We start from the raw sequence: 27,614 nt of genomic DNA, 5'->3' as shown, positions 1-27,614 counted from the left end.
AATTCCTTGTGCAGAAAATAACCCTTTCCCAGCACCAGTGGCTCTGGTGGGGGCTGGGAGGAGGAGGTGCGGAGAGGACAGACCTTAGCAATGGACACAGGGGCACTTCCTCACAGCCCTACAAGAGGAGCCCTGCTGTGGTAGAGGCAGAACAGCCTTTTACTCTGATGAAATGATTTCTTCTTACTCCAAGGTGCTGTCCTTGTGCTCCGTTGGCAGGTATGAGGAGAGAGCTGCAGCACGGGTGGCAGCCTAATCACACAGCTGTGGTGGAGGGAGGGCAGGGTTTGCCCTTTGCTTGCTCCTGCTTCCACCCAATCCTCCCACTCCACAACTTAGCATGTGCCCTTCCAAAGGTCCTTCTACCCAGCCAGACCTCTCTCAGCCCAGGGTTTGACAGAGGACATGGTTGGGCTCTACTAGTACCACAGATGGTTGGCGGGGAGGCGCCTGGTTTGGGGAGGGATGGCATCCTGTGTATAAATCTGAACATCGGGGGCTAGAAAGATGGTTCAGTGGTTAAGAGCATTTGCTGCTCTTGCAGAGGACCACCCCACAGGGTGGTTCCCAACCACTCAGAGCTTCAGTTCTAGGGAGGATCCAGTTCTGAGGACATGGTCCACAAACACCCACGCAGGCAAAATACTCATCCATACACACAAAGAATAAATAATAAATCTAAAACAAAAAGTTAAATCTGGAGATGTCAGGGGGAGAGGAATTATGCTTCAGTGGTGGCCGTGAGGGTGTTAAGATTTTGTCACAAAGCCTGGCTTGGTGGCACACACCTTTAATCCCAGCATTAGAGAGGCAGAGGCAGGCAGTTCTCTAATTTGAAGGCCAGCTTGGGAAGTGAGTTCTAGGACAGCCAAAACTACACAGAGACCCTGTCTTGTATACCCCCCCTCGGAAAAAAAAAAGGTTTTGTCCCACAATGAAATGTACAGCTTGGTCCCCATTTGATGGTCCCTATATGAGTCTCATTTTTCCGATTCTTTTGTGGTAAATAGTTGACTTACTCTTTGCCAAGCCTTGTTAGGAGTCACATAAATGCTGAGCCTGGTGATGCAGGCCTGATATATCCCAGCTCCTCATGGGGCTGAGGTGGGAGCAGGGCAAGGTAAAGCCCTACTAGGGCTTTACTGGGTAAGTTTAAGGCCAGCAGGCAGTTTAGTGAGAACCTATCTCACAACAGAAAAGATTTAGAGACCTAATTATTAAATCTGGCTAAAGGCGGCCCACACCCTGGGGAGGTAGAAGCGGTTGATCCCTGTGCATGCAAGGCATGCCTGCTCAACATAGTGAGTTCCAGGACAGCCAGACCGTCGTAGTAGAACCTCACTCAAAATAAATAAACATAAATTTTAAAATTAAGAAATAAAACAAGATGTGGAAAGCCTGGTTGTGAGTGGTACTCAGTGGGTACAGTGTTTGCCTAGCAAAAGTGAGGGCTTTAGACTCAATCCCCAATACCCAAAGAACACATGTATCGACTCATCAAGTCTCTTTGACGGCGGGTCTCAATGTGGCTCCCCCGTGTTCATGTGCTCCCACTAAGGGGCTGCTAGGTATGCAGGCCACTGGGGTAGCTGCTTTGGGCTTGCATAAGGCACAGCTGGCCTCAGTGATAGGAACAGGACTCTAGGACCTGGTTCATGACAGCAGGGTGAGTGGGAAGCCTCCATTTGCTCCCAGGACCCCACAGGTACAAGCCATAGCCATTTCCAACCCTTTATTGGGGTCATTATTCCCAAATAAATACATTAAACCCAGGGGGTTCTTGTGCACCCCAAAAGGTGCCCCCCACAACCCCAGCTGGGCAAAATAAGTTAGTTGGAGGGGGAGCCTGCCAAAGACCAGGCCAGCTCCCTGGCTGAGCAGGCAGTGGCAGCTGGAATCGCTCACACAGATCTAAAGTGCATCTTGGTTCTATGGTCCCCAGGTCTGTGTGGCTCTTGGCGGGGCCACTGTGAGGGGCAGGCAGGAACCTCCCGGCGGCATTCGCACCGTGCCAGCAGTGGCTGCCAGGGTTCCATGTGTCCTTCTGTCCGTTTAGGGGTGTGGCTTTTCAATCAGGAGTCCTCAGGGAAAACTGTCATCAGGCTGTGGTTGAGTGTCCAGGGGAGGATCCGGGACAGTAATTCCTTGATGTAGCTTCTCCAAGGAGAACTTCATCTGCCGGAAGAGGTGAGGGAGGTAGGATGAGCACACTCTCCACGCCATTCTGCACGGTCATGCTGCCTCACCACCTGGTAACTTCTCAAGGTGGATTCAGGTGGACCGGGTTCAAATCCGAACTTTGTTATTACTAACAGTGTGAGGGCAAATTCCTTCATTGCTATGGGCCCATTTCCTTGCCTGAAGAACAGGTGATTAATATAATCACCTGATTAATATCCCAGCTTCATAGAGTTATGTCAGAGATTTGAGGGATGCTAGAGCCTGGTCCACAGTGAGTAAGTAGTACACTGGGGGACTAAGTACCTAGCCTTGAACCAAAGGATGCTGCCTGCATACCTCCTGCCTACTACTTAAATCTGAGCCATCTCCCACAGGCTGGTGTGTCTATTGGTCCCCACTAGATGGCACTATAGCGGAAGGCTGCTGCACCTTCAGGAAGCAGGGCCTCCCTGACTACTTAGGTTACTAGGGGAGGCCTGTTCTCATGCTCCCGGGACATCCCCCAGGACGGAGCCTAATAAACACTTCCTCCTTTCCTGGCTTGACTGTGAAATGTCCCTCACTCTCCTCATGCACTTGAACACTTAATCCTCTCCTGGGCTAGGAGAGGTTGTAGGACTTCCAGGATGGATCTAGCTGGCAGACCCAGGCCACTAAGGATGGGTCTTGATGATTATAGCCTGGCCTTTCTCTCTGTCTCTATGTCATCTCTACTTTTGGACAGAGCCTTCCCAGTGACCCCGATAGACTACATCGGTAAGCCATGAGATAAAATAAGCCTTCCCTCAGTCGCTGCTCAGTGTTGCCCCAGGAGGAAGAAGACCCACCAGTTCACCTTCTTTACATCACAAAGAAAGCAATGAATCCATAGGGCTTCCTGCTGCATGGCTGGCTGGAGAACTGTCACTTCTGGATGGTAGTAGGACAGCTCTGCTATGCTAAGGGCTCTTGCTCTCATTAATGTGCCATACCCCTAGCCCCTCACTGGAGGATTCTAGGCAGGGGCTCTACCACTGAGCCACGCCCCCAGCCCCTCACTGGGGGATTCTAGGCAGGGGCTCTACCACTGAGCTACGCCCCCAGCCCCTCACTGGGGGATTCTAGGCAGGGGCTCTACCACTGAGCCACGCCCCCAGCCCCTCACTGGGGGATTCTAGGCAGGGGCCCTACCATTGAGCCATGCCCTCTGGCCCACTAAACAGAATTTACATCAATTCCTTCAGTTCAGTCCCTCAGGGATGCCCTCAGGGACCAAAGCTAGAGCCTTTCCCTCATTCTCCTCCATATCAGAGGCACCCACCCCAGTGCCACACATTTTCCTCAGTCTTCCTCAGCTGCTGGCTGCAGTCCTCTGGGATCAAGAGGAGCACTATTTGGTGACGGGGTAGTTATTCAGCACCTCCTATAAGCCTAGGCGAGGCTCACCAACAGCAAGAACATTAAGTGTTTACAGTGTGCTTGGCATTACTTCAAGTGTCAGTGCGCTGCTAGCTTATGAAGGATGGCATTACTCTAGAAGAGTTCAGAAGACGTAGCCAAGGCCCAAATGACAGTCACTTACTTAAGGTCACACAGCAGTCTGACCTTGAGTGTCCCCTGAACTCTACAGGGTGACTTCATCAATCCCTTTTTGGAGATGAGAACCAAATGCCCTTGGGAGAGTCACTCTATCAGCCAACCTAAGCCCAAGGCAGGCAAGGAACCAAGCCTAGTACAGCCTGGCTACTCGGATTGGGGAAGGATGGACATGCGACCCCAGCAGCTAATGACAGAAAGGACTATCCTCTGCATGTCTCCCTAAACCAACCTGCTACCTAGCAGCACAGAAAGAGGGGATTCTTACTACAGCTAAATGGCTGGATCCAGCCATGCCTGAAGGATGCTTTTCCAGGATGTGAGTCTTGTTCCTTCTGTCCCATGGATCTCCCTAGCAAGCTAAGAGGTCAGCTACCGGAACTAGCTTCCTCATTTTATGATGGAGGAAACTGAAGCCCTTGGTTGTGATGCATCCTGACCCAAGGCCCCACAGCCCCGCATGGCTGCCGCATACCTCATCCAGGAGCTCCACGGATGCTCGAAGAATCTGCCTCCACTTGTGCACCTCAACGCTGTGGAAGTGCTTCTGCAGAGCCAAGATCTCCGCCCACTCCGAGGCTGTCTGGGGGAACTTGCTGTGGAGATGAATCAGAGTGAGAATGGCCCTGGCCATCTTAACGTGCTTGAGCCCTGGCCCCAAATTCTGCCCTCAGGCTCTCTCCTCTTACCCCTTGGCCAGTGCCAGGCTGTGCCAGGACTCAAAGGTATGGGCTGTTCTCTCCAGAGACCAGAGACGGTAGAAGAGGAGGGCATTGAGGGCGATGAGAACGATGAGGCTGGGGACAGAATCCGAAATCAGGCCCCTGGGATCATGATGGATATCCCCTCCAGTCAGGCTTGGAGGTCTGCACCCGCCCACAGCACACTAGCACAACCATACCTTAAAGGGCGCCGTCATTTCCCACCCTTTTCAGAGGAAAGGGGTTCAGAGAGGGTGACGGATATGCCTAGGGTCACACAGCCCATAAGCAGAAAAGACAGGGTTTGCGCTTTGACCTATGTCATGCCTACATGCTTGCTGGCCACACTAAGCCATCTTCCCTGGAAAAGCCAGGGACATTGAACAGGGAGAGAACGCTGCAGGGGGATGTGCTTCAATAAAGGGGAATGGCAGAGAGAGGATGCCCTACCTCACACAGATCCTGCGGAGGCAGTGAGGGGAAGACAAGTGATGTGAGAACTGCCCAGGGCAGGGTTGGTACCTGGCCTTCCTCCACCCAGGGCGTCTAGCTCTGAACCTCAAGACCACAGGGTTCCCGGGTGATCTTGGGAAACTGAGGCCTCAAGAGGCTGAGCATCAGGCTCGGGTCAGCTCTAAGCGGGTATGTTGGGGTCTTACTTGCATTTCCTTACTGTCCTGCCCTTCCCATACACACTGGCCTCCAAATGCCTGTGTCCCTGCCCAAGCCCTACGGAGGTCTCAGCTCATCTGTCCTTGGCTCCCCCGAAACTATGATGTCTTCTCATCTCTGGCTGCCACGACCTCCCACACCAACCCAGCCCCCTCCCTTGGGTCTGACAACAACTCTCCACCATTCCCATGGGACTCTTGGTCACTGCTGTGTCTACAGATTCATGCAGCTCAGGACTGGGTGCAGAAAAACAATGTATCTACAACTTGGCTTCTTTTGAGTAGCTAACTTCACATACTTTGTCTCTTCTTCCAGAAATTTCTTCCCTCTGACTTCCCTTGGGCCCCAGGGTAGCTGCTGTGCCAGCAATAAAGACTTCTCTAAGACAAATGGAGCGGCATGTGGGAACTCTGCTGGACTTATCCCAATATGCAATCCTTGCTCTGAGTTGCACCCACATCCCAACCAAAGCAGAGGCCCAGAGAGACCAAGCACGTGGTCCACATCACAGAGCCAGGCTAACCCATGCCAGTCTTCCTTACTCACACAATGCTGATGAGAACCAGGGCGCTGGGGATGCCTGCCCCAGGGCCCTGATCCACAGATGGTTCCGAGAAGCGAGAGCTGAGGGAACCTGTAAAACAACAACTTGGGGTGAGCCAGGAGCACCCCAGGGTCCATTTCCTCCAGCTACCTATCTTGAGGTAACTCACCTGAGGTGTGCATGCTGGTCTGGGTGCAGGGGTCTGGGTCTGGGTGCTGAGGCCCATCTCTGTGCCCCCTCCAGCTCAGGGGCCGCTTCCTCCTCCGCAGGCCTGACAGTAGTCCACGTGTATCTTTCCCTCCTTCCTCCAGGGACAGCTTTTCTGCCTTGGCGAGTTCTCGATCTGAGGGACAAGAGATGGCTCGGTATGTCTGTACCCTGCTGGGCCACAGCTGCCCCTGCACCGCCAGCCTTCAGTCCCCTACCCAGGTGGTGGAAATAATCTTCGATGCCACTCCATGAGTTCTTCTCAATGAGCGACTTTACGAGGCTCCACGGTTGCTTTCGGTAGCGGATCTCTGAGGATACACTAGGAGGAGGACAAGAGAGGACCTAGGTCAGGTTTGTAGGGGGAATCTACAAGCCCCGGACTTCTAATTCAGAAAAGGGTCTTTATCACCTCAAACCTAGGCCTTGGACTCTTCGGCTTCCTCCATCCACATTTACACTTAAACCACACTTTAGGGGTCTCCCTATAACTGCCATTGATTTGGGGCTATACTAGGGACTGAAATTCCTACCTGCTAAGCAAGAGTTCTACAGTTGAGCTCTACCCTCAGGCCCTCCCCCAGTGGAGTCTACACCAGTCTTTTTTATCTTGTAATAGGCCCTTACAAATTTGAACTCACTGCAGCCTTGAACCTAGGATCCCCTGGTCCCAGCTTCCTCAGTGCTGATGTTATAGGCCCTGCTCTCAACAAAACCTATCCAGAATTCAACTATTGTCCTTTTTGCCACTCCCAACTGGTCCTAGGCCCTACCTCTACACCCTAGACAGCAGAGTGGGAGGGCTCCTCTTGGTCTCCTATTCCACCCTCATTTGTAGCCAGATGAAGCCTGTCTGTGGAATTTATTCAGGGTCCTCTGGGCTCAGACTGATTCCCTGAATGCACCTCACTCCTACGTCTCTACTCCAGCTACTTCCATGCTCCTGCTTCTCTACTCCAGCTACTCCCATGCTCCTGCTTCTCTACTCCAGCTACTCCCATGCTCCCACTTCAGAGCCTTTGTATTGGACATTCTTCCTCTATTACAAAATATTCCTTTCTCAGAAGGTCCACCTTTGATCATTGTAGTACAACCCCCTGCTCTCTCACTCCAGCCTCCTGTGAATTTCTCTAAAGCCAGGTGAGGTAGTGAGCTGAATAACATTCTGCAATCACTTAATTCACTGGAATTTTCCCAGTGAAGTTTAAGGTCCCTTACAGGGGAATCTTTGTCCCTGAGACCTAGAATATCTATGTTCAACTCGTGCTCAGGGGTTCAGTGAACAGCTGAGCACATCAACTATTCTATTCACAATGACCTCTTCCAATGCTGGGTGGAGGCAGCCCTGACCACTGAGGTGAGGTAGAGATAGGGCACACTCGGGATCACCGAAGCCGGGCCTTGTTCCGGGCCAGACCCAGGATACAGTATCGGTGGGCAGTGTAGAAGTAGTCCTGGTACGGGATGCCCTGGGTGAGCACCTCAGAGTCCACCACGCACCCGCCCGCCTGTGGGCCGCGCCGGAACAGCGTCTGCAGGGGACAGAAGGAGCAGCCGGGAGGTCAGAGCTGCTCCACGGGGCCAGCCCACCTGCCAGCCACCTCCCCAAGCCTACCTGTGTCTCCACCACAGAGGCGCTCTTGGGGCCTAGCTGGTTGCTAATGGGGATGGTGTAGGTCAGGACTCTGCGCTGGTGGCACTTGCTGTCACTGCTCCAAGGGCTCAAGGTCACATCTGGGAGGGAGGTGGAGAATGAAGAGCGCACTCTCCTTTCTTTGCTCTCAGGCTGTAGGAAACCCAGCCTTTCTGGAGGGTTTCAATTCTCTGGGGACCTGTCCCCAACTGCACCACCCTACACTGTGTCTCCACCGTGCTGCCCACCCCACTTTTAGTTTAGAAGCTAAAAAAATTTAGACTACAGCAGTAATGACAGACGGGGAGTTTCTGACACCTTCTGCGACCGCTTCAGTCATTGCCACAGCCTCAACCTTAGCTTCCTTTTGATACCAGGCTTGGTTTCTCCCAACGGTCAAATGAAGGAACTCCAACCTTTGTGACACCTTCCCTTGGAGGTCCCCTGAACCCTCACACATACCAGGTTCCATACTGAACCCAGGACCTCCCCACACCCTCCCTTTGGGTCCCCATTGCACCATCCTTCAGTCCCTAGGAGTCCTAGGCTTGCCTTCCCTAATATGTTATTGTCCATTGTCTTGGGGAGGGTGGGGAGGCATGGCCGTATGTATATACCGTGAATATGCCTATGTGCACTCATGAGTGCAGCTTGCATATATGTGTGTGTGCACATGGGAGCATTCATATAGAGCCAGAGAACAACCAGTAGTGAACCTTGTTCCTCTTCAGGTGCTGTCCACCTTGCTTCCCTGAGATAGAGTCTGTCACTGGCCTGATGCTCACCAACTGGGACAGGTCAGCTGGCCAGGCCCCTGCTAGTCACGTGCTCAGAAGTGTGTGCCATCGTGCCCAGCTTTTAAAGAATTTCTAGATCTATTTTATTCTCAGTGGGTTTGTGTGTGTGTATGTGTGTGTGCAGTATATGTATGTATGTGGTATGGTGTATGGCTGTCTGTGTTATGTCTTTGTGTGTTGGGTTTCTCTGTGTGTATCATGTGTGTGTCTGAGTGTCTGTGTGTGCCTATGTATCTGTGTATATTTTTGTGTGAGTATGTCTGTGTTTTTGTGTTGTGTGTGTCTGTCTGTCTGTGGGTGTGTCTGCGTGCCTCTGTGTCTTTGTCATGTTTTTATGTTGTGTGTCTCTGTGAGTCTGTGTGTGCACATGTTGTGTGTCTGTGTCATGTGTGTTTTTGTGTGTCTCTGTGAGTCTGTGTGTGCATGCTGTGTGTCTATGTCATATGTGTGTCTGTGAGTCTGTGTGTTGGGTGTCTATGTCATATGTTTGTATCTGTGTGTCAGTGTGTGGATGTGTCAGTGTGAGTTCAGTGCCTGTGGAAGCTTAAGATGTTGGGTTCTCCTGGAGCTGGAGTCACATGTGAGCAGTTGTGAGCAGACCCACATGGTGCTAGGAACAGAACTTGGGTCCTCTGCAAAGCAGTACATGCCCTGAACCCCTGAGCCATCTCTCTAGCCCGTTTAAGATACTTTCACTGCATTTATTTATTTATTTACGGGGGGCTGGCATGTGTACCAGGCACAAGTGTGTCAGAGGAAAACTTGTGGTAGTTGGTTCTTCTTTCTACCGTGTGGGTTCGGGTGAACACCGTTACTCACTGAGCCACCTTGCTGATCCAGTACCCATTGTTTTATGTGGGTTTTGGTTATCAAACTGGGGTCCTCATGCTTGCACAGAAAGCACTTCAGGGGAGTGAGCCATCTCTCCAGGCCAGCTCCACTGTCCTCTAGTCTCCTGAGGATTGTGTCTGCTCTACCCAGGAATAATAATACCTGCTTAAAACAGTCTAATTGTATGTTCTCTGCTACGGACATTCCATGGCTGCCCAGGATTCTAGGAGTCTGAGAGAGTAGGTACTAATGTGCATTGGTTAGATTTTAGCATAGCTCCTGCTGGAGGCCCTTTCTAGGTACCAACTCATTCATGTTTCATGATAACACAAGCTCTACAAGCACACCCAGTGTGAGCAAGAGGTTGAAAACCCTCTCCGAGGCCACTGCTAGCCAGAAGCAGCATGAAGCCTGCTCCTACAGGTGCCAGACACAGGGTCCTCTGTTTCCTTTGCCCCCTGACCTGTGAACTTGCGCTGCTGCAGGAAGCCTTGCAGGAACGGAGAGTCTGAGAAGAGCATCTGCTGCAGACGCTCAGCACCCACGTGGAAGACGGAGTTGATGAGGAGCCGGCCGGAGAGGTCAGGCAGCAGTGCAGCCAGGTCACCTGGGAGACAAAAGTGTCCTCATTATGTGGGTACATCTCTGGGTTCCTCTGGGACAAATGCTCCTTCTCACTCCTAGGCCTCCAGGGTGGAAGGGCAAACTCATCTTCCTGAACAAGAGACACCCGAGAACCTGAAACAATACGAAACTCTTCCTGTACTATAGGATTTGCCGAAGGTGGGCACACGCCCCAGCCCAGACAATAAAAGCCACTGCAGTGGTGCCCATTGACACAGAACTCCTACAGTCAACTGGAATCATTTGTCATGTCAGACCAATCAGAGCCATGTCTGGGATTTTTGTGGCAGTCACTGTGCCATGTATTGTCGGGTAACCAAGCCTAGGGCTCTGTCTCGGGGCTCACAAGAGTAAAGTCTACCTAGTGAAAACAATCATAACCAATTTCACAGCCAGCCTTTTCTGGCCACAGAACCATTAATGCAGGATGCTGTCTGAGCGACATCCCTAACCATCTGTATGATGTGCCCTAGGTACCAACGCCTCCGCTCTCACTGGTCCCGACTTGGGTATAACCAAAGAGAATGAATGGGGGCCACCTATTCCCTCCTTACCTTCCTCCCCAGTGGATGAGGACGAGTTACTCGTGTCTGTCAACAGTTCCTCTCTAGCCAGCAGATCCAAGGGACCCAAGGAGGAAGTGGGCCCATCTGGTGGTGTCGGCTCAGTACTCAGCGGTTCTGCTACTGGGGTCACTGTCTGGCTGGAGGAGGCATCCAGCTGACTGTCCGTTTGCTCTTCCTTGTCCTCCTCGGCCTGCAGAGAAGGGGTCCATCTAGTCTTCCACACCTCAACCCCAGCCCAAGGGTTCCCACATGTCAACTCTGGCCACAAGTGTTTGATAGACTAAAGTTTAGGTCCTGGCCAGAAGGACCAACCCTGGGGACAAGATGTCTGTACCTGGGGGCTCTTGGCTAGTCTGACAGAGGCCTGAGAACCACCCAGGGATGAGGGCTTATGTGGAAGCTTGGCCTACAAACTTTGCTGCCTATCGGTCTCTTATCCATCTATCTTGCTCCCCTTGTGTCTCCTCTTCCTCCAATTCTGCTGTATTTGCCCGATTCACCTCTATTTTCCTTGTCTGTCTTCCTCTCTCCACCCATCCCCATCTCATCCCTCTGCCAAGTCCCCTCACCCCCCCTGCCCCCCCCCCCGCACTGATCTTCCATGCTCCCTCCTCCATTCCCAGTCTTCCCATCTTTCCCCATAAGCATCCACTTGCTCACCCCATGGTCTGCATCACTGCTGGCTCGAGAGAGGTTTGGGGTGACCCGGCCACGTCTTGAACCCACAGGGCTTGGCTCCTGGCTGTGGTCAGCCACCCCTGAGGGACTGATGTCACTGAGTGCAATCACGTCTCCCACCTCTTTGGGACTCCTGCAAGGGAAAGGAGGAAGTGGGTGATGGCTGGACCCTCCGGCCACCACATGCTACACTCACTGTGTTCTCCCTCCACCCCACCAGGCTTTGCATAAGTAACCTCATGTTTATCAACAATTCATCTCTGGACAACAGATCCAAGGGACTCAGGAAGGCCCCTCAGAAATTCCTGACATCCCTTTGAGCCATCTTCTACCTCCAACTCACCCAAGACCATTCAGTTGCAAGGGGCAGACATAGTCTTCATCTTCACTGGTGAGGCCCAGCTCCGAGCCATAGCACTGATGGACCAGGTGCCAAAGCTCTCGAGGACTCAGTGTCTAGGCATAAGGGATAGGAGGTTGGCCTCTTGTTTCTACTGCCTGGTTCCAGCAGTTCTCCTAGCTTCCATTAGAGGGCAGCATGGCTATCCACTCCAGACTACCCATCTCTACTTAGCCTGCCTCTTTCTGCAGAGCCTGGGTCCTAGGCCCTAAAAGCCACACCGTAGAGCTCCTAAGTCCATAGTGCTCTGGCTATGGAAGATTCCCTTTTTTACTGAGAAGGATCTGAAAATTCTGTAAGGAGAAGTCATGTGTTCAAGGTCACACAAATGACCCATAGGGATTCAAAGCTAGTCAGATTCCAGAAGAGTCCAAGCTCTTGCCTCCTATGCTGTCTGGTCTCTATCCTCCTCTATATATCCTCAGCAGCCCTGGGCATCCCACTGCCCACTGATTGGCTGGGCCCCAGAGATAATGAAATAATAACAGCTAATGATAACAGCTAAGGCAGTGGCCGCTGCTGGCATTCCTACAAACGCTGCGTAAGTGCTACCTCAAAGTAGATACTAGTGCAACACTCTCAGGACTTCAAGACACGAAGTGCCCAGTAGCCCATCCAAGGTCACCCTGCTGGGAGGTGAAAGAGCTGAGATCAGAGCCCCAGCAATGCCTAATCCACTGAGTTTGAGATAAGCAAAATCACTGAGCCCAGCCCACACCCAGTCCTGGGAGCTCTGAAGTAGAGATGGTCCCCTTTGCCACACACAACTGCTTGGTGATGAGAATGGAACTGAAGGGCCCTCCTCTGGCCTTGTCCTCTTTGGGGATGCTGCCCCATCAGGCTCCTGAGAGGAGGGAGGTCTTTCGCAGTCTTACTTTTGAGGATGGCCCGTTTGGAGTTGCCCTGGGGGATGAGTGCCGCAGAGAGAGTGAGGCACACAGCCGAGCAGGGATGGGGAAGGGTGTCTCAGGGGTATCAGCAGTGTTGATGGATAGGTGTAATGACTGCTCACCTATGCCCTTCCTCCCTACTAAGTATTGCCTCACATGGAGGTTTCCCTCAGCATCGGGGGGCCAGTCTGTACCAATCCCTTCCTCCTTTGGGGACTTTGCTTCAATGCTAGGCATGGGAACTCTTGGCCTATCCCTGGCAAGACCTTTGGAGAAGCCACAGATGCAGAAGGGCCTGGTGCCCACAGGAAGAGCTGGGAGTTTCCTATGAGTTCTGGGTCATCCCTAGTTAATCCCATTCTCCTGAGCATCAGTCATACCCACCTTTTCAAGCAGCGCGTTCTGCCAGAGACGGAAGATGAGGAGGAAGCAGCGGTCTCGGGCCCCGAAGGAAGTGAAGAAATGCTGCAAAAAGAGGGGTGTGAGGAGACTGAGAGGCAGGATGGGGTAGGGACACCCGGTGGTCACCACCATGGCGAAGAGCCTCCTGGAGGTGGTGGGAGAGAGAACCTTCCCCATGCCCGAGGCAGAAGCAATGCTCAGTGCCTTTCCTAGCCCCTTTTGATGTCAGGGATGGCTAACTCTTCCAGCTCTGGGCTGACAAACACAAAGGGGAGTCTGCTGTCAGGTCATTCCCTAGTCCTTCCTGTTTCTTGTTAGGACTCTAGAGTGACACAGCTATCTCTCAACTAAGCAGATATGAAGCAAATGCCAGGTGTGGTTCTTGCTGACCCAGTACTAGGGCAGCGGAGCCAAGATTTGGAGTTTGAGGCCAGCCAGACCCTGTCTCAAAAACAATCAGACAAACAAACAATGTCTAGGGGCTGGAGAGATCTCTCAGTTGTTAAGAGCGCCTGCTGTTCTTGCAGAGGACCCAGCTTGGGTTTCCAGCACCCACTTCAGGGAGTTCACAACCATCTGTAACTCCAGTTCTAGGAGGTTTGACACCTTCTTTTGGCTTTCATGTGTACTGCAGACATGTGGTACACATATGCAGGATAAACAGCCATACATGTAAAATAAAAAGAAATAAATACTTAAAACAAAAACAAACAAGCAAGCCTTTAATCCCAACACTCAGGAGGCAGGAGCAGGCAGATCTCTGTGGGTTCAAAGCCACCCTGAACCACATAGAGGGTTCTGGGACAGAAAGAGCTGCATAAGACACCCTGTTCCCCAAACAAAGAGCAAACAAACAAGATCTAGAGAGATGGCTCAGGGGTGGGGTATTTTTCTGGAAGATATAAAGCCCTGGGTTTCTATCCCAGCTTTGGCTGGGGCTGGGGCTGGGGGTGGGGACATCTGAACTGATGGGTTCGTGGGAGATTTTAGGATCAGTGCATTGCAGAACATCTATGTAAGGGGGCCATTGCATAGGAGAATACTGTAGGGGCCCCAGCCAAAATGAGTGGGGATGGACCACTGCGAGGACCAAGACAATAAACAGGCCAAGTTCAACACAAATGAGGATCTGCTCTGATGGGCATGTCTAGGTAAGCTGGGGGGGGGTCTCCTCTGTGATCCTGGTGCGTGCCCCCCACCCCCATCTGTCCATCACTCACCTTCTCACTCTCAGTACAGATCTGAATGGCATTGGGGATGAGCTTAGCCGTCTTCTCCTTCTTCAGACAGGTCACTTCCTTCAACTGGATGGAAATCTTAAAAGACAGCACAGGGCAGTGAGAACTAGCCGGAAGCCCTGCCGGCCCTGAGGCCCCTCAGCATCCACCTGCGGCTTGACTCACTGTGGTCTCCCAGCGGAAGATGTTGCTGTAGAAACAGATCCAGTTCTCAGAGAGGTAGAGGCGGCCCTGGAGGAGGATCTCCCTCTGCAGGGCGCAGGAGTAATCTGAGAGTGGCGGAGGGAGAGACGGGCAGACACGGTGAGTCACGTGCTCTGTCCCAGCGGTAGCCCACAAACCAGCAGGGTGGCAGGAGAGAGGCCAGAAGCTCTGGTCCAGGTCAGTAACTGAGGCTGGGGGCATGGACACTCACCCACGATGAGGCGCTCTGCTTCAGGAAGTTTGCTGAACAGTTTCCGGAAGTCCTCGTTGCGTTGTTTGTATGTGGGACACAGCATCTGTGGAGAGGTTTGGGGCATGGTAACCTGAGTGAAAATTCCAAGCCGCTATTTGTCCCCCCAAAATTTCTGATCCCTCTCAGTCTTCTTGGCCCTTGGGGCTTCTTTGCTCACAACACACATGCCACCATAAGAATACCTTCCATTTACTGACTTTTAAAAAATTACTTATATGAATGAGTGCTTTTCTTATATGTATATGGGTGCATGGGGAGAGTGCCCAGGGCTGGAGGAGGCCAGAACAGGGCATCTGGTCCCCTAGAACTGGAGTTACAGGCAGTTGTGAATGGCCATGTGGGTACTGGGAATCAAACCTGAGTCCTTTGAGAAAGCAGACAGTAGTCTTAACTGCTGAGCCATCTCTCTGTTTACTGACTTCATATAAGAGTCAGGCCCTGTGCAAGGTACCACCACCAGCATCACTAAATCTTATCCACTCTTCCCTCTGGTATCACAAGATTAGGCTAATACTTCTCAAGCGGGGAGGGGAAGACCCACCCAAGGCCATTCAGAGACCACAAATAGCAGCATCCTGTCCTGTGTGTTAAATAGAAGCATCTTATGTATCGCCCACTCCTTAACTGCTCTCTCTGGTCTGGAGCTCCCAGCAGGCAGACAGCCCTCTCCCATACCTTTATCAAGCCCCATGTGCAGACAGATACTCACACTGTACCAGCTCTGCATCTTCTGCAAGAGAAAGACATGAGTTAGGAGGAGACTTGTGTTCTCTGCCCTTGCTGCCGCCCTCTCCCGACCCCACCTGAGCTCTCACCCACCTTACTGTTGCGGATGAAGTTCCGGCTGCCCAGGCTCTGGGTGCTGAGTGTCCCCGACACGCCACTCTTCTCAGAGGAGCTGTCAGACCCCTTCTCCACCATGGTGCCTGGTTCTGGCTCAGGAGCCGGAGGGGGGCGGATTGGGGGCAAGAGCTGAAGCCGCTTACGAAGAGACGGCGAGCTGCTTGGGGAGCTCCGGCCAGAGTGGGGCGTGGTGCTAGGGAGGGAGAGGAAGAGGAAGAGAAGAGAGTGGGGGTGGGGTGGGGGGAGGTTAGGGGCAGGAATTAGCCTGATTTTTGAAGGTGCATCCATCTAGTGGCTCCATCTGCCCACCTATTCATCCATCCAACGATCTACCTGCCCATTCATGCATCCACCAACATAGCCATCTACCTGCCTATCAGTTCCATCCATCCATCTCCCAACCCAGCTGTCCACTCATTTATGGATCCCCTACCCACCTAACCACAGCTCATCCATATAGTCATCCACCTGCCACCTATATACCCACCTACCAGTCCATCCATCCTTCCATCTGTCCATCCAACTATCTATCTGTTTATCCATCTACCATCCTAGTCAACAACATATCAGTCCATCAGTCAGTCCTTCCTTCCTTCCTTCCTTCCTTCCTTCCTTCCTTCCTTCCTTCCTTCTATCCATCTCCCTACCCACTCATTCACCTCCTTCCTGTCTCTCTAACCCTAGAGCAGGCCTGAATATCCTTGTGCCTCTACTGCTTCACTACAGCCCAGGCAATGATGACCCCACATACATCATCATTGTGTAGGATTATGGGGGATTAAAGAAATCAAACTGTGAAGTCTCTCTAACAGTCAGGCACACAGTGAGCCCTCCATGACACTTGCTATTTTATGACCACATCTGGGGGACAGAGGACTTCTGGAAGTCAGTTCTTTCCTTCCACCAGGGGATTGAACTCAGGTGATCAGGATTATATGGCAAATGCTTTTACCCATGCCCAACACCCAATTATTTTAAAACATAATCTTATTAATTTATTCATAAAGCAAACCTTTATTGACATGTGACACTCAAAATGCAAACTTAAGTACCCCCCCCCCTTTTTTTTTTTTTTTTTTTTGAGACAGGGTTTCTCTGTGTAGCCCTGGCTGTCCTGGAACTCACTCTGTAGACCAGGCTGGCCTTGAACTCAAAAATATGCCTGCCTCTGCCTCCCAAGTGCTAGGATTAAAGGCATGTGCCACCACTGCCCGGCAGTACCCCTCTTTTTGAAGTGTTAAAACATTTTTAAAAAGTGTTATTTTATTTGTGTGTATGTGTGTGCATGCACTGTTTATGTAGACTCACAGATGTGCAGTGCCAGTATAGACCAAACGAGGGTGCCATAGCTCCGGGAGCTGGAGTTATAGGTGGTTGTGAGTCACCGTATGGGTAACAGGAACTGAACTCAGGTTCTCTTACAGAGCAGTATAAGCTCTTAGCCACCAGGAACCATGTCTCCCACCCCAAAGCACCTTTCTTAGTGTCTTTCCTTTCCTCATCTCTAATCTGTCCATGACCCCCACCAACACCACCTCTAAAACTTCCATCTTTCCTTTCATTACTGTGTCTCCTCATCCCATCCTCCATTCCTTTTCACACAGATGGCACACAAACTTTCTTCTAGTTCTCTACTGCTATTTCTGCCTCAGTCTCTCCTCACTTGCTGCCCAGGAAGCTGGTGATCAGCTAGCTGAGTCAGCTCAGGGTTCTCTAAGCCCTACTCTGGCTGTCCCTCTCTCCAGATGAAAATTAAGTCTGATTTCGATGTGACCAGGTCTCATTATTTCCCTGGCCTCATGTTCCTCCTCTGTCCCAGTCATTCCAGCCTCCTCTTGTTCTTTAAGCTCCTAGGGTCACACCCTGCATCTGTGGTCTCCTCTATCTAACAAGCCCACCCACAGCTTCAGCATAACGGACTCCATCCTCAGCCCTCCTCCTCCAAGGTCCCTCAGCCCGAAAGAGCTCCCTCCCTCCCCGCCCTCCCTCCTCCTGACTCACCCACACTATCTCCACTCACCCTGTTCATTTGTTTACACAGTTTCTTTATTGCCTGCCCTAAACTGTGAACTGGAGGAAGTCTTGGTTGCTGTCGGTATCCTTAGCACCTAAACTAGAGACAGGGCCCATAATTAATGCTTATAAACACTGTGGGACTGAATGAACAGCCCTGATCTGGCTGCGCCCAGCACTAACAGAGACCTGGTCTTGGTTCTGGCGAGTTAACATCCTGCCAGAGGCGGACGTTAAGCAAACAGAACATTCTGGTAACAGTGCAAACACCGACAGCCATAAGGGCGGCGGGGATGAGAGGCAGGGACTTTAAAGGACATCTTTGTTGACTTCTTATCAGGATTCTGTCAAACACTCCGAGTGATTGATTTTATCGCTGCTCAAAAACACTGTGTGCCTGGGCCCAGGACTGTCCAGTTTTACAGTGGGAGGCACAGCAGTTTCTGGGAAGGATTCTAACTTCAGTACACAGATCTACTTTGGAATACAAGTGGTATTTCCTCTTTCAGGAACGTCTTCAGCAATTGGTCCCCTCTACCGTGTGGATCCCAGGAATATAACATGGGTGGCTGGGTTTAGTGAAGCACATTTACCTACTAGGCCATCTCTGCTCCCCCAGAAAGTTTCTTCAAATATGTCTCCCCCATATAATCTTTAGTTCATGCAGGTCTCCCTGTTCACACTGCCCTTGCTCTTCTTTGCTCTGCAATTTTTTTTTCTTTTTTTGCTGAGCTGGGAATTGAACCTAGAACCTGGTATATGCTTAGTGGATATTTTTACCACTGAGCCACACCCCCAGCCCCTCACTGGGGGATTCTAGGCAGCTGTTCTACCACTGAGCCACGTCCCAGACCCCCTTTTACTTTTTATTTTGAGGTGGGGTCTCTCAATAAACTGTACAGATTGGCTTTAAACTCAGTAGTCTAGACTGGGACTGAACTTTTGGTTGTCCTGCCTCAGCATTCTGAGGTAGAACAGCCCTGTGCCATCATGCCTGGCTGGTGTTGCTTCTGCAGTCACATCAAGAAGTCACTAAAGAGTCACCTACAGGCCACAGGAACATGCCTGGCCCTTGCAGATATTATACAACACTTCAAGACTTTAGTGCACCTCTCTGTCTTTTGCGGGTTCCGATACCCTGCTGCTGCAGCAGTCACCCCAACGAGCAGCTCTATGGGTTTCTGGGGACATGCCTGAGGGCTGTCTTAGTTCCCGCTATGCTGCAGCCCTGCTTTGATGGGGTGTGAGAGAGGAAGTCATGTGATTCTTATAAAGTCATTTTATAAATGATATGACTAAATAAAAGGACATCAACAGTGGCTTGGGTCACTACGGCTCTCCATGGTCACCATGCTTTGGTGTCTGAACTCAGTCTGTCCCAACTTACAGCCCGAGAAAGCCTATTCCCACACTGAGCAGAGACTTCCTGGTTGTCAGGCCACCCTACTTATCCCAGGAAAGCCCTCAACCCTTCCCTGGCCCTCATCATGGGAACTCCCTCTTCTCCAGCTCCTGCCTTCATTCTTCCCTTTATCCATATGCCCTTCTCTCACTAGATGTAGGCAGAACTCCCCCGGAGCCCCGCCATGCTCGACAGACATGTCTCCATGTATCCATTTGAAATCACAGCCTTCTGCTGATGACCCTCACCTTCTTTTTTCTTTCTTTCTTTTTTTTTTTTTTTTTTAGATTTTTCGAGACAGGGTTTCTCTGTGTAGCCCTGGCTGTCCTGGAACTCACTTTGTAGACCAGGCTGGCCTCGAACTCAGAAATTCGCCTGCCTCTGCCTCCCAAGTGCTGGTATTAAAGGCGTGTGCCACCACTGCCCGGACCCTCACCTTCTTGTCCTCAGAGCATCTACCAGGAACATGCCGTCCTTCTGGCTCCCCATCCTTCTCCCCTTTGCCTAGTAGGTGCCCATGAGTAGGCACCACCATGGCATGAGCAAAGTGACCAGGCTTGCTTGCTCCCTCCAGAGCCTGGATTCAAAGGACTTAAAGGTTTGCAGCCTCAGAGCCACAGGGCGGCATCTACACCTTCTCTAGCCTCACTTTCACCTGGTTTTCTTACCTCCTCAGGCTGCGTGGAGAAGAAATGATATGTAAGACAAAGGGACGAAGAAGCAATGTATGACAGCTTCCCCTGTGCACAGCTTCTGAAATAAAAGGGACACCTCTGCTACCGACCTTCCTGAAACTGTTCAAGAAGCTATGCTGACCCTGGAGGGACTTCAGCTGGTGCCCTAGACCTTCCTATTGCTGTCTAAACATACACAGAACACAGTGGGGACACTGTAAGCAGCAGGTCCCAAGTACCTGGCTGTACTAACCAGGGAGCCAGAGCAACACACACACACACACACACAACCCCACAGAAATCAAAATAATGGCCTCTGACATCTGCCTTTGCTGTAAAGCTCAGCACAGCCCCCCAGAGCACTCCACCAACATCATCAGGAACCTGTTTGAAACAGATTCCATCCAGAGGTGGTGAGGCACTCCTGTTAATTCAGTATTCCAGGGCTGAGGCAGGAGGATCACAGAGTTTGAGACCAGCATAGGCTGCATAGCAAGAGTCTGTCTTAAGGACTCCAGAGTTGGGAATGTGTAGCTAAAGGGCCCTGAACCTAGTGGTGAGGGTCTGGGGGTGTGGCCCACCAGTAGCTATGACTAATAAGGAGCTGGGCATGTGAATCAGTAGAATCCGCCCAACAGAATCTGGAGGATATGCCTTGCATGTACAAAGCCCTGGAGTCCATCACCAGGACTGCCACAAAACAAAAGAGAAACAAAACTCAAATGTCAATCTCCACCGCCCCCCCCCCCCCCCCCGCCCCATCAGAAACCTCAACTTAAAATCTGATGCACACTGAATTCTGACAGAATAATTAGGAGCAGAGAGGGTTTCTTAAGTGAGCCAGACTGACTGCAAAAGGCTTTGCTGGGCCAGGCTTACTGAGGCCAAGGGCTGGGGACAAAGAACAGAGCTGGCGAAGTGTGGGAGAGACGGTGCTGGACTCTCTCAAAGCATCAAGTTCAGGGCCAGGAAGGAGGCTGGCAGGTCTGAGAACAGCATGGGACCAGCAGAACTGAGGACACGTGGGCTCCCAATGCAGACCTCAAGACCCTGGGCCACCCTGCATGTTTCTAGAGAGCAGAAGGCCACGGGGGTTCCTGTGATCTCTTCTCACCTCTGGGCTAAAATTTGGGCCTGACCCATTCTGAAGCCCCAGGTCCACTCGAGGGCAGGCTGAAGGCACAGACAAGCCAAGTTCATCCCTCTTGCTCTTGGATGAGACAAAGAGGAAGTTCTCAAGGGCGGGTAGCAGAGCCCTAGGGTGGCCCAAGCCATCCAGCCAGCCAGTCCTGGGAGAGTGAAGGGAGGGATCAGAGTGGCGAGAGGAGGACCGTTAAGGGGCGGAGACTCGAAAGAGAATGGCGTTTTCACTGTGCAGATGCTCTGCGTCCTGGGCCTCAGGATCCGCCTCAGCACAGAGGGGCAAGGGCACAAACAGGTGTGTGGGAATGGGAAAGATGGCTGGGGACGCAGAGGGTCCCAGGCAAACTGGCCTGCAGGTGAACGAAGTCTCTCCCACCTGTCTCTCTGCCTTTCACACGTACCGAAGTGTCACGAGCATAAACAACCACAGCATTGTAAGTGTGTCAAATTCATACACAACTGCCAGGAACGTTTTACACACACACACACACACACACACACACACACACACACACACACACACACACGTGCGCGCGCGCGCAAATATGCTACAGTCACACAGCATCCCAGAGTCAGAGAAACACAGTAAGTCCACATAAATCAGCTTCATATATACAACCATGAGAAAGTTTTACACTGAAGACCAAAACAAACAGCAAAACCCACTACAAAACTATTCACACGTCACCTAGTCATGGGACCCAGTGACCCAGACATGCATTCCTATGGGAAGTCATCATATCAACCTACACATCCCGATTGTCCCTCTAACTGCAGGGTGTTCACCAGGCAGAGAAAACAAAGCAAGGGCCAGTTCTCGAGGGTCGAGGAATGGAACTATCAGCTGTCAAGGTGAGAGAGCCCTGACATTCCCATAGACAAGGGGGGCTTGGGAACAATGCACTGCCAGATATTGAAGGGTCAGCATGAGGAGGGGCACGCTTTGCAAAGCAGTTAAGGTTACACCCAACATCCCAGGAGGGAGGGTTCTCAGCTGAGAAAACCACAAGGGGTCTCTGTCTCTTTTAACAGACAAAGCCACAAAGGGTCTGGGAGACAGAGACAATCTCCCACACACACCCAAGGCATGCAACAATGCCACATTTGGATACACTGGGACTTTCCCACAGACGGAACCAGAGGTAAATGAGCCACCCGAAGGGCCCAGTGACACCACACTGTCACCGGTAGACACATGCAATTTCTACTTGTTCACGGAACCAAAAGACGTCCAAATGTGGACGTCAGGCGCACAGCAGCCGAGCCCCAACTACATGCACACATACTAAAATCACAATGAGAGCTCACGGAGGTAACTCACAGACGTAATTCATGGTGAATTACAGGCACAGCCAGCCAAGAGACTGATGCGGAATGCTGTACAAGTCACAATGAGGCACAAGCTCAGAATGTGTGATTTGCACACGGTGCCACAAAGAAAATGAGACATGTCTCACACACAACCACAGTGGGTCCAAGAGCACCAGATGCATTCGACCTGGGTGGTAGCCATCACACAGAAGATGATAGATAACATACAGACAGCCACACAACATTGCCCCAAAGGATTCCAGCTGTTACACACACACACAACACACACACACACACACACGCTGAGCACAATCACAAACGGAAACCCGCAGGCACAGGTGACCAGGAAGGAGTGGCGGGGGCGGGGGGCAGAACACACACGACCCCCACCCCGCCGAGATCTCAGGCTCAAAGAAGCTCCTTCTCCCCAGCCCCCAAGACAAACGGGAATCACCGACCGGAGGATCTGCCGGGCCTGCCCAGTACTGGGGATGGGGGGTGGGGCTGCTCGCGGTCCTTTCATCTGGGTGTTGGGTCAGGGCTCCCTGTAGGGGGACGATCCAGGCCTAGAGGAGCTCCCCGCTGCCCATACGCGTCCCAGGCCGGTAGTGACGCCCCAAGCTTGGGTCTCGCCGCCAGGTTGCAATCCCTCAAGCACCCGAGACACGTGTACCCCTCCTGGTCCCCAGCGGGGTCGCTCCTACATGCACCAGCTTGGGAACCCCACTCCGGCCCTCTGCCGCAGCCCGATCGCACCGCCGTCCCCGCTTCCCACCCCGAGGCCCAGTGCTTACTCGAACATGGATGCGGCGCCCCGGCTGCAGGGCAGGACCCGGCCGGCTGCGCTGAGATGGGCCTCCCGGGCCTCGCCTGCCTCGGCCGCCGCCTCCACCGGACCCTGCCACCCGCACAAAAGGCCGGAGCCGCCGGAGGCCGCCTCGGCGTCAGCGACACCCCCTTCCTGCTCCCGCCCCGCGCGCGTCACGGCGCCGCCCCCGCCGGGAGGGGGACCTGGACGCGAGCGCGGGCCTAGGCCTAGGATGGCTGGAGAAAGAGTCCGGCTGGGAGATAGAAGAAAATTTTTATTTAAAATGAGCAGCCTGGGCGGGGCGTGATAGCGCACGCCTCACATCCCAGAGGCTGAGGCAGGAGGATTGCCATGAGTTCGAGGCCAGCTTGGGCTACATAATGAAGTCCAGGCCATTGGAATGCAGAGTGAGAATTTGTCTTCAAAACAAATGAGCAAACAAGTTTAAACACCCTGGGCTTCTCCCCTAGGACCCAGAAGAGTCTCTGAGAAGTGGGATGGAGGTGGGTGACAGGCTGATGCTGGGAAGAACTGGCCTGGGGCGGAAGTCTGGGGGTGGGGTGGGGTGGGGGAACCACAGCTGGAGGGTGGAAAGCCTCTTCCCGCTCTCCCCACCCAGCCTCAGAACCGCAGTTCCTGCATTAGAAGCGTTCACTTTTCCACGCGCGTGTGTGTATGGAGACTTCCCCAGCCTAATCGTGCAGACCATGTCAGATTCCAGCCCACCCGGCTCCTAGCAGTACTGTGTGAGCTTGGGCAAGTCTCTCAGGCCTGGGGAGCCCCCTGTTCCCAGGCAAGGGGTTTCCCCCAGAACAGCACAGGGGCAGGGCTCATCAGCGCTTTTAATACTGGGAAGCCTGCCGAGCCTCAGGACGGGAAATGACCATACATTGCAGTGTAGGACTAGTTCTTGTGCCAGCCAGCCCTGCACCCACCTCTGCAAGCCAGGCGTGGTTGTCGTCCTTGCTGGAGAACACAATGTGAACGAGCCTCTGGCTTTGGGACCCAGCCCAGGGATTTCTCCCCACCCCTCTTCGGCCTTCAGCCTCTTGTCCAGCTACAGTAGGCCCAGTCCCACCTTGTTTGGTTTCCATTCCTACCCCACTCTGTTACCACTTACAGCCAGAGAGCCTGTGAATCGCCAAGTCTGGCCAGAGGCCTCTTGGCTTCAAGCCCTTCCCTGGTTCCACCTCATTCCTTGTTAAAAAAAAAAAAAAGTGCTCACCTTGGTGTCCAGAGCCCTCCTGATTGGGCCCCTTCCACCTGTCTGTCTAACTGGCTCCTCCTTAGCCTCCCGGTTGATTATCCCAGGTGTCAATCTACACCCCTGCTCATCCCACCTGCCCCCCCCCCCCCCCCCCCCCGGCCTCAGGACCTTTGCACTGCTATCCCTTCCACAGGAGGAAGTTCGCTCTTCTTGCATGGCTGCCTTCCATCTTTCTGTGTCCGTTGCTCTTTTTATACTTCCGTAGCTTGTTTACTCTTAGAAAGACATTTACTTTGGTGGTGAGGGCTTGGGTGGGCTGGAGAGAGGTTCAGGATATCATTATGTAGCCTGGGCTGGCCTCAAACCTCAGTATGTAGCTGAGGCAGGGCTCGAATTTATGAACTTCCTGCCTCAGCCTCCTAAATGCTGGGATTACAGGCAGGAACCACCAACCCCACAAATTTTTTACATTTTTACTTAGTGAATATTCATTTCAAATAAAAGTGTATAATGGCCATCTGTGTCCTCACCATCATAAGAGGTTCAGTATGCATAAAAAGCCTCATTAATTTCTTTAAAGGTTCTGATTGTTTCTAAGGACAATGGAAAGTCATTAAAGTATTTAAGTGGGAGGCCATTGTGCTCAAATTTGCATATCAAAAAATCACTCCGGACTTCTGTGGGTGGTTGGTCATTTTAGCTGGATTTTGTTTGTTTGTTTGTTTTAGATGAATTAAGCTGTTAAGCTTACGTGGTATGACAGACCTTAGAGGACCTTGGGAGGCAGAGGCAGGAGGATTGCTGTAAGTTTTAGTCCCGCTTGGTCTACAGAGAGAGTTTGGACTTGCCAAGGTAATGCAGGAAACAGTCTAGAAGGAAGGAAGGAAGGAGAGAGAAAGAGAAAGAGAGAGGGGGAGAGAGAGGAGGGAGGGGAAGGGCTAAGTTCCTTAGTGTTAAGTCCCACGTGGTGTTACACCCTGTTGTTCCAGCCCTCTGGAGGTTGAAGCTGGAGGACCATGAGTCTGAGCCTAGACAATAAAGCATGAACCTGTCTCAAAAACCGTACAGGGCTGAAGAGCTGGCTTGGTGCTTAAGGTCTGTTCTGCTTTTGTTCCCAGTAAGCATTTCCTCCAGCGCCAGGGGATCCAGTGTCCTCTTCTGGCCTCTGCAGGCACTCACATGCACGTGCCAGACACTCATGAAGACACATTTAAAAAATACACCTTTAAAAACAGATAAACTGTAACGTTTGCCACCAAAGGCTCAAGTGCCTACTCCTCTTGTCTCTGCCTGGCTATTGCCCTGAAGTCAGTGTGGATCACTCCTGTGCGGTTTTGCTACAACACAGGAGTCAACAAGCCAGCCTCTTATTCAGTATCTTTGAAAGATACAACTAGTCCCCATTGTATCCTTCTGCAGTTTGACTCTCTCTCCCACTTGATCATCCTTGTTTCTGGGACTTTTTTGGTGCTGGCAGAGCTGTGCTTCCTGAACATTTGGTCCTTCTCAGCATCCGTAGCTGGGGAGAAACCCCAGCACACAGTTCTTTCTATTTAAGGTCAGTCTGTCGGGTTCTTTCCTTTGGTGATACTCTGTCCTTGAACCTCTTGTTTTCAGTCTCCCTGGGCTAGAAGTCGGTTTTCTTTGAAGAAGTTTTGTTTGAATGTTTTACACCCACCTGTGAGCCACAACAGGAAATAGCTCTGTGGTGGCTTACAAATATGTCTTGCCACTAGAGACGCAGAAAACTACATTTGCCCTCATTTTGTCTTGTCCTTGGTATTATTTTTAATTTTTAAAATTATTTTTTAAAAAGATGTTTTGATGTTTTTGATTAGTGTATGTGTGTGTGTGTGGGGGGGGGGGGGATGAAGATGTTGCATATGATGGAAACCAGAAGAAGGTATCTGATGCCCTGGAGCTGGAGTTCTAAGTGGCTGCGAGCTGCCTAATGTGGGTGCTGGGAACCTAACTTCATTTCTCTGCAAGAGGAGCACTTGTTCTTAAGCTCTGATCCATTACCCTAGGCTGTTTTGCATGTCAGCCTATTTCCATTTGGAAACCAAATTCTGGTTACAGTCTGTCACCTTTGCTTCTTAGCCATTATCCAGGCCTCACCTACATTCAGCCTGTGCTGTGAGCCTTCTTGACGACAGCATGCAGTTGGGCCCACAGTCACTGGTCCCGAAGCACATTCCAGGCCTTTATTTGTGGCTTGTGCTGACTTAATTTTGTTGACTTCAGTGGACTGAGGCAACTAGAGCCTTACAGGGCACAGCTCTTAGTGCGTCTGGGAGTGCATTTCCAGAGTGTTTGTGTGTGTGGTGGGGGAGAGTAGCCCTGAATGTGTGCAGCATAGTCCTGAGCTGGGATCCCAGACTGAATACAAGAGGGGAAAAAGAGAAAAAGAGCATAGGCTGGTGTGCCCATCTCACTGCTTCATGGTCATCAGAGATGAGAGGACCTGAAGCCATCTGCTTTTGCTGCCACAGCTGCAAGACTCCCCTAGTACTGTACCTTCCTTATCATGATGAATGATACCTTTAAATCATGAACCCAAACAAACCCCTCTGTAATTCCTTCTTATCAGGTATTTGGTTACATGTAAAAGAAACATAACTAATATACACATCTATTTCATGGCCTCGAATCAGGGCTCATGGGCTCAGGCTAGACTCTAATTGAGCTTCAGCAAAAGGAGCCCACACTCGAGCTGAGGCAAAACATACGACACCTCCCATCCCACTCCCAAGTCTGACCTGTCTTGCGACAGACACTCCGGGTCCAAGGTCTTCATACTCTGAAATCGTGGTGTATCGGGGGTGCCTGGAGGTGACTCTCCATCACTGGATGGAGTTATGTGAATAGTAGGCACCCCCAAGAGTCTCCAGGATTTAGGGGAGAGGTCCTGGACTTTGTCAGTCTGTGTCTGTTGCTCAGCTGGAGATCCTGTTGAGTCCTGGTTCCCACCCTGGGACCCCTGGGGAGCCCAGGGCAGCAGAGGGAGAAGGTCAGCCATGAGGAAGAACTTGGACAGCAGTGTGGCCCCTGAGAGAAAGGAGATGCAAATCAGAGAGCCCTGTCCAAGTACAGTTTGGGGTTGGGGACACTGCAAAGGTCTGAGTGATATTCCCACCGCTGCTGACATTGTACCCTCATGACTCTGAGATTCTATTGCTCTCTCGTCATACTAAAGGCCCTATAGACATAGAATATTCCAGAACAAACAGCCAGTGCTGAGCATCCAGCTGCATAGAGCTCAGCTCAGAGCTCACAAACAGCTTGGCAAACAGCTGTTGGTGTCTCCAGGATGGGTGTCTTCCCTGAGCATTCTCTGTGGCTGTAAGGCCCAGACACCATGCTCCCTGTACACATCAGGGCCAGGAGAAGATCCAGGCTGCACTGGGCTTCCAGCATAGCTAGCTAAGCTGGGACAGAGAAAGGCAGACTTAGGACTTCCCTTTGGTGTTTTTCTCAATGCCTCAACCAAAACACACAAAGAGAAGGTATCTTACACAGGCGGGAGGAAGCAGGCCCCTACTCTTAACACCATTTTAACATTGCCAGCCCAGAGCTTGTGTCTCCTCACAGCAGAAGACAGCAAAGGCTTCTGCAATCCAGCTCACTGGGGACAAGGGAAGGGTGACTTTGGTTTAAAGAAGACCCTGATGACTCTCAGGCCTGGCTTGGACCTTACCAGCACTCTGGAGACCCAGGACCCCCCTACCTTGTGAGTTCTTCCTTCAGTCTTACAGGATTCAGTCTTCTAGTACAAGAGAAAGACTGGCCCTTCCTTTTCTCCCTGCGTTGGGCTGGG

At 51.8% G+C, this 27,614-nt stretch overlaps 1 protein-coding gene across 3 annotated transcripts; it reads right to left on the bottom strand.

Moving 5' to 3' along the window:
* Nucleotides 1–1,717: 1,717 nt before the first annotated feature.
* On the bottom strand, nt 1,718–27,614 carry Gramd1a (GRAM domain containing 1A). 3 transcript variants are annotated; one of them, XM_029479690.1, is made up of 20 exons: nt 27,525–27,614; nt 26,557–26,845; nt 15,216–15,432; nt 15,106–15,126; nt 14,355–14,439; nt 14,105–14,208; nt 13,922–14,017; nt 12,684–12,764; nt 11,353–11,465; nt 10,992–11,142; nt 10,320–10,521; nt 9,605–9,748; nt 7,496–7,614; nt 7,270–7,412; nt 6,099–6,202; nt 5,843–6,016; nt 5,676–5,763; nt 4,446–4,553; nt 4,232–4,352; nt 1,718–2,175 (listed from the first exon to the last, which is right to left on the bottom strand). In XM_029479690.1, the coding sequence occupies exons 2-20, from the start codon at nt 26,814–26,816 to the stop codon at nt 2,083–2,085; spliced, it is 2,424 nt and encodes an 807-aa protein (XP_029335550.1). In that variant the 5' UTR covers nt 26,817–26,845; nt 27,525–27,614; the 3' UTR covers nt 1,718–2,082. The 3 variants fall into 3 exon arrangements, 2 of the variants coding, with proteins under 2 accessions (XP_029335550.1, XP_021022243.1); XM_021166584.3 differs by lacking the exons at nt 26,557–26,845; nt 27,525–27,614 and adding an exon at nt 22,577–22,726; XR_015047981.1 differs by lacking the exons at nt 1,718–2,175; nt 4,232–4,352; nt 4,446–4,553; nt 5,676–5,763; nt 5,843–6,016 and having other exon boundaries at nt 7,199–7,412.

This window comes from Mus caroli, unplaced genomic scaffold, assembly GCF_978045245.1.
Source record: "Mus caroli unplaced genomic scaffold, Mus_caroli_1 scaffold_8, whole genome shotgun sequence".
Lineage (NCBI taxonomy): Eukaryota > Metazoa > Chordata > Mammalia > Rodentia > Muridae > Mus > Mus caroli.
Note: the sequence above shows the minus strand (reverse complement) of the source record. Positions and strands in the feature narration are given on the sequence as shown.

Bases quoted from the DNA above. Each gene is read 5' to 3' on its own strand.
- Gramd1a (XM_029479690.1), bottom strand. From the start codon at position 26,816: ATGGCTGACCTTCTCCCTCTGCTGCCCTGGGCTCCCCAGGGGTCCCAG. The intron at 14,440-15,105 runs GTGAGTATCTGT...ACCTCTCCACAG, and splicing joins AGATGCAGAGCTGGTACAGT to ATGCTGTGTCCCACATACAA. The intron at 4,353-4,445 runs GTAAGAGGAGAG...TCATCTCCACAG, and splicing joins AGCCTGGCACTGGCCAAGGG to CAAGTTCCCCCAGACAGCCT.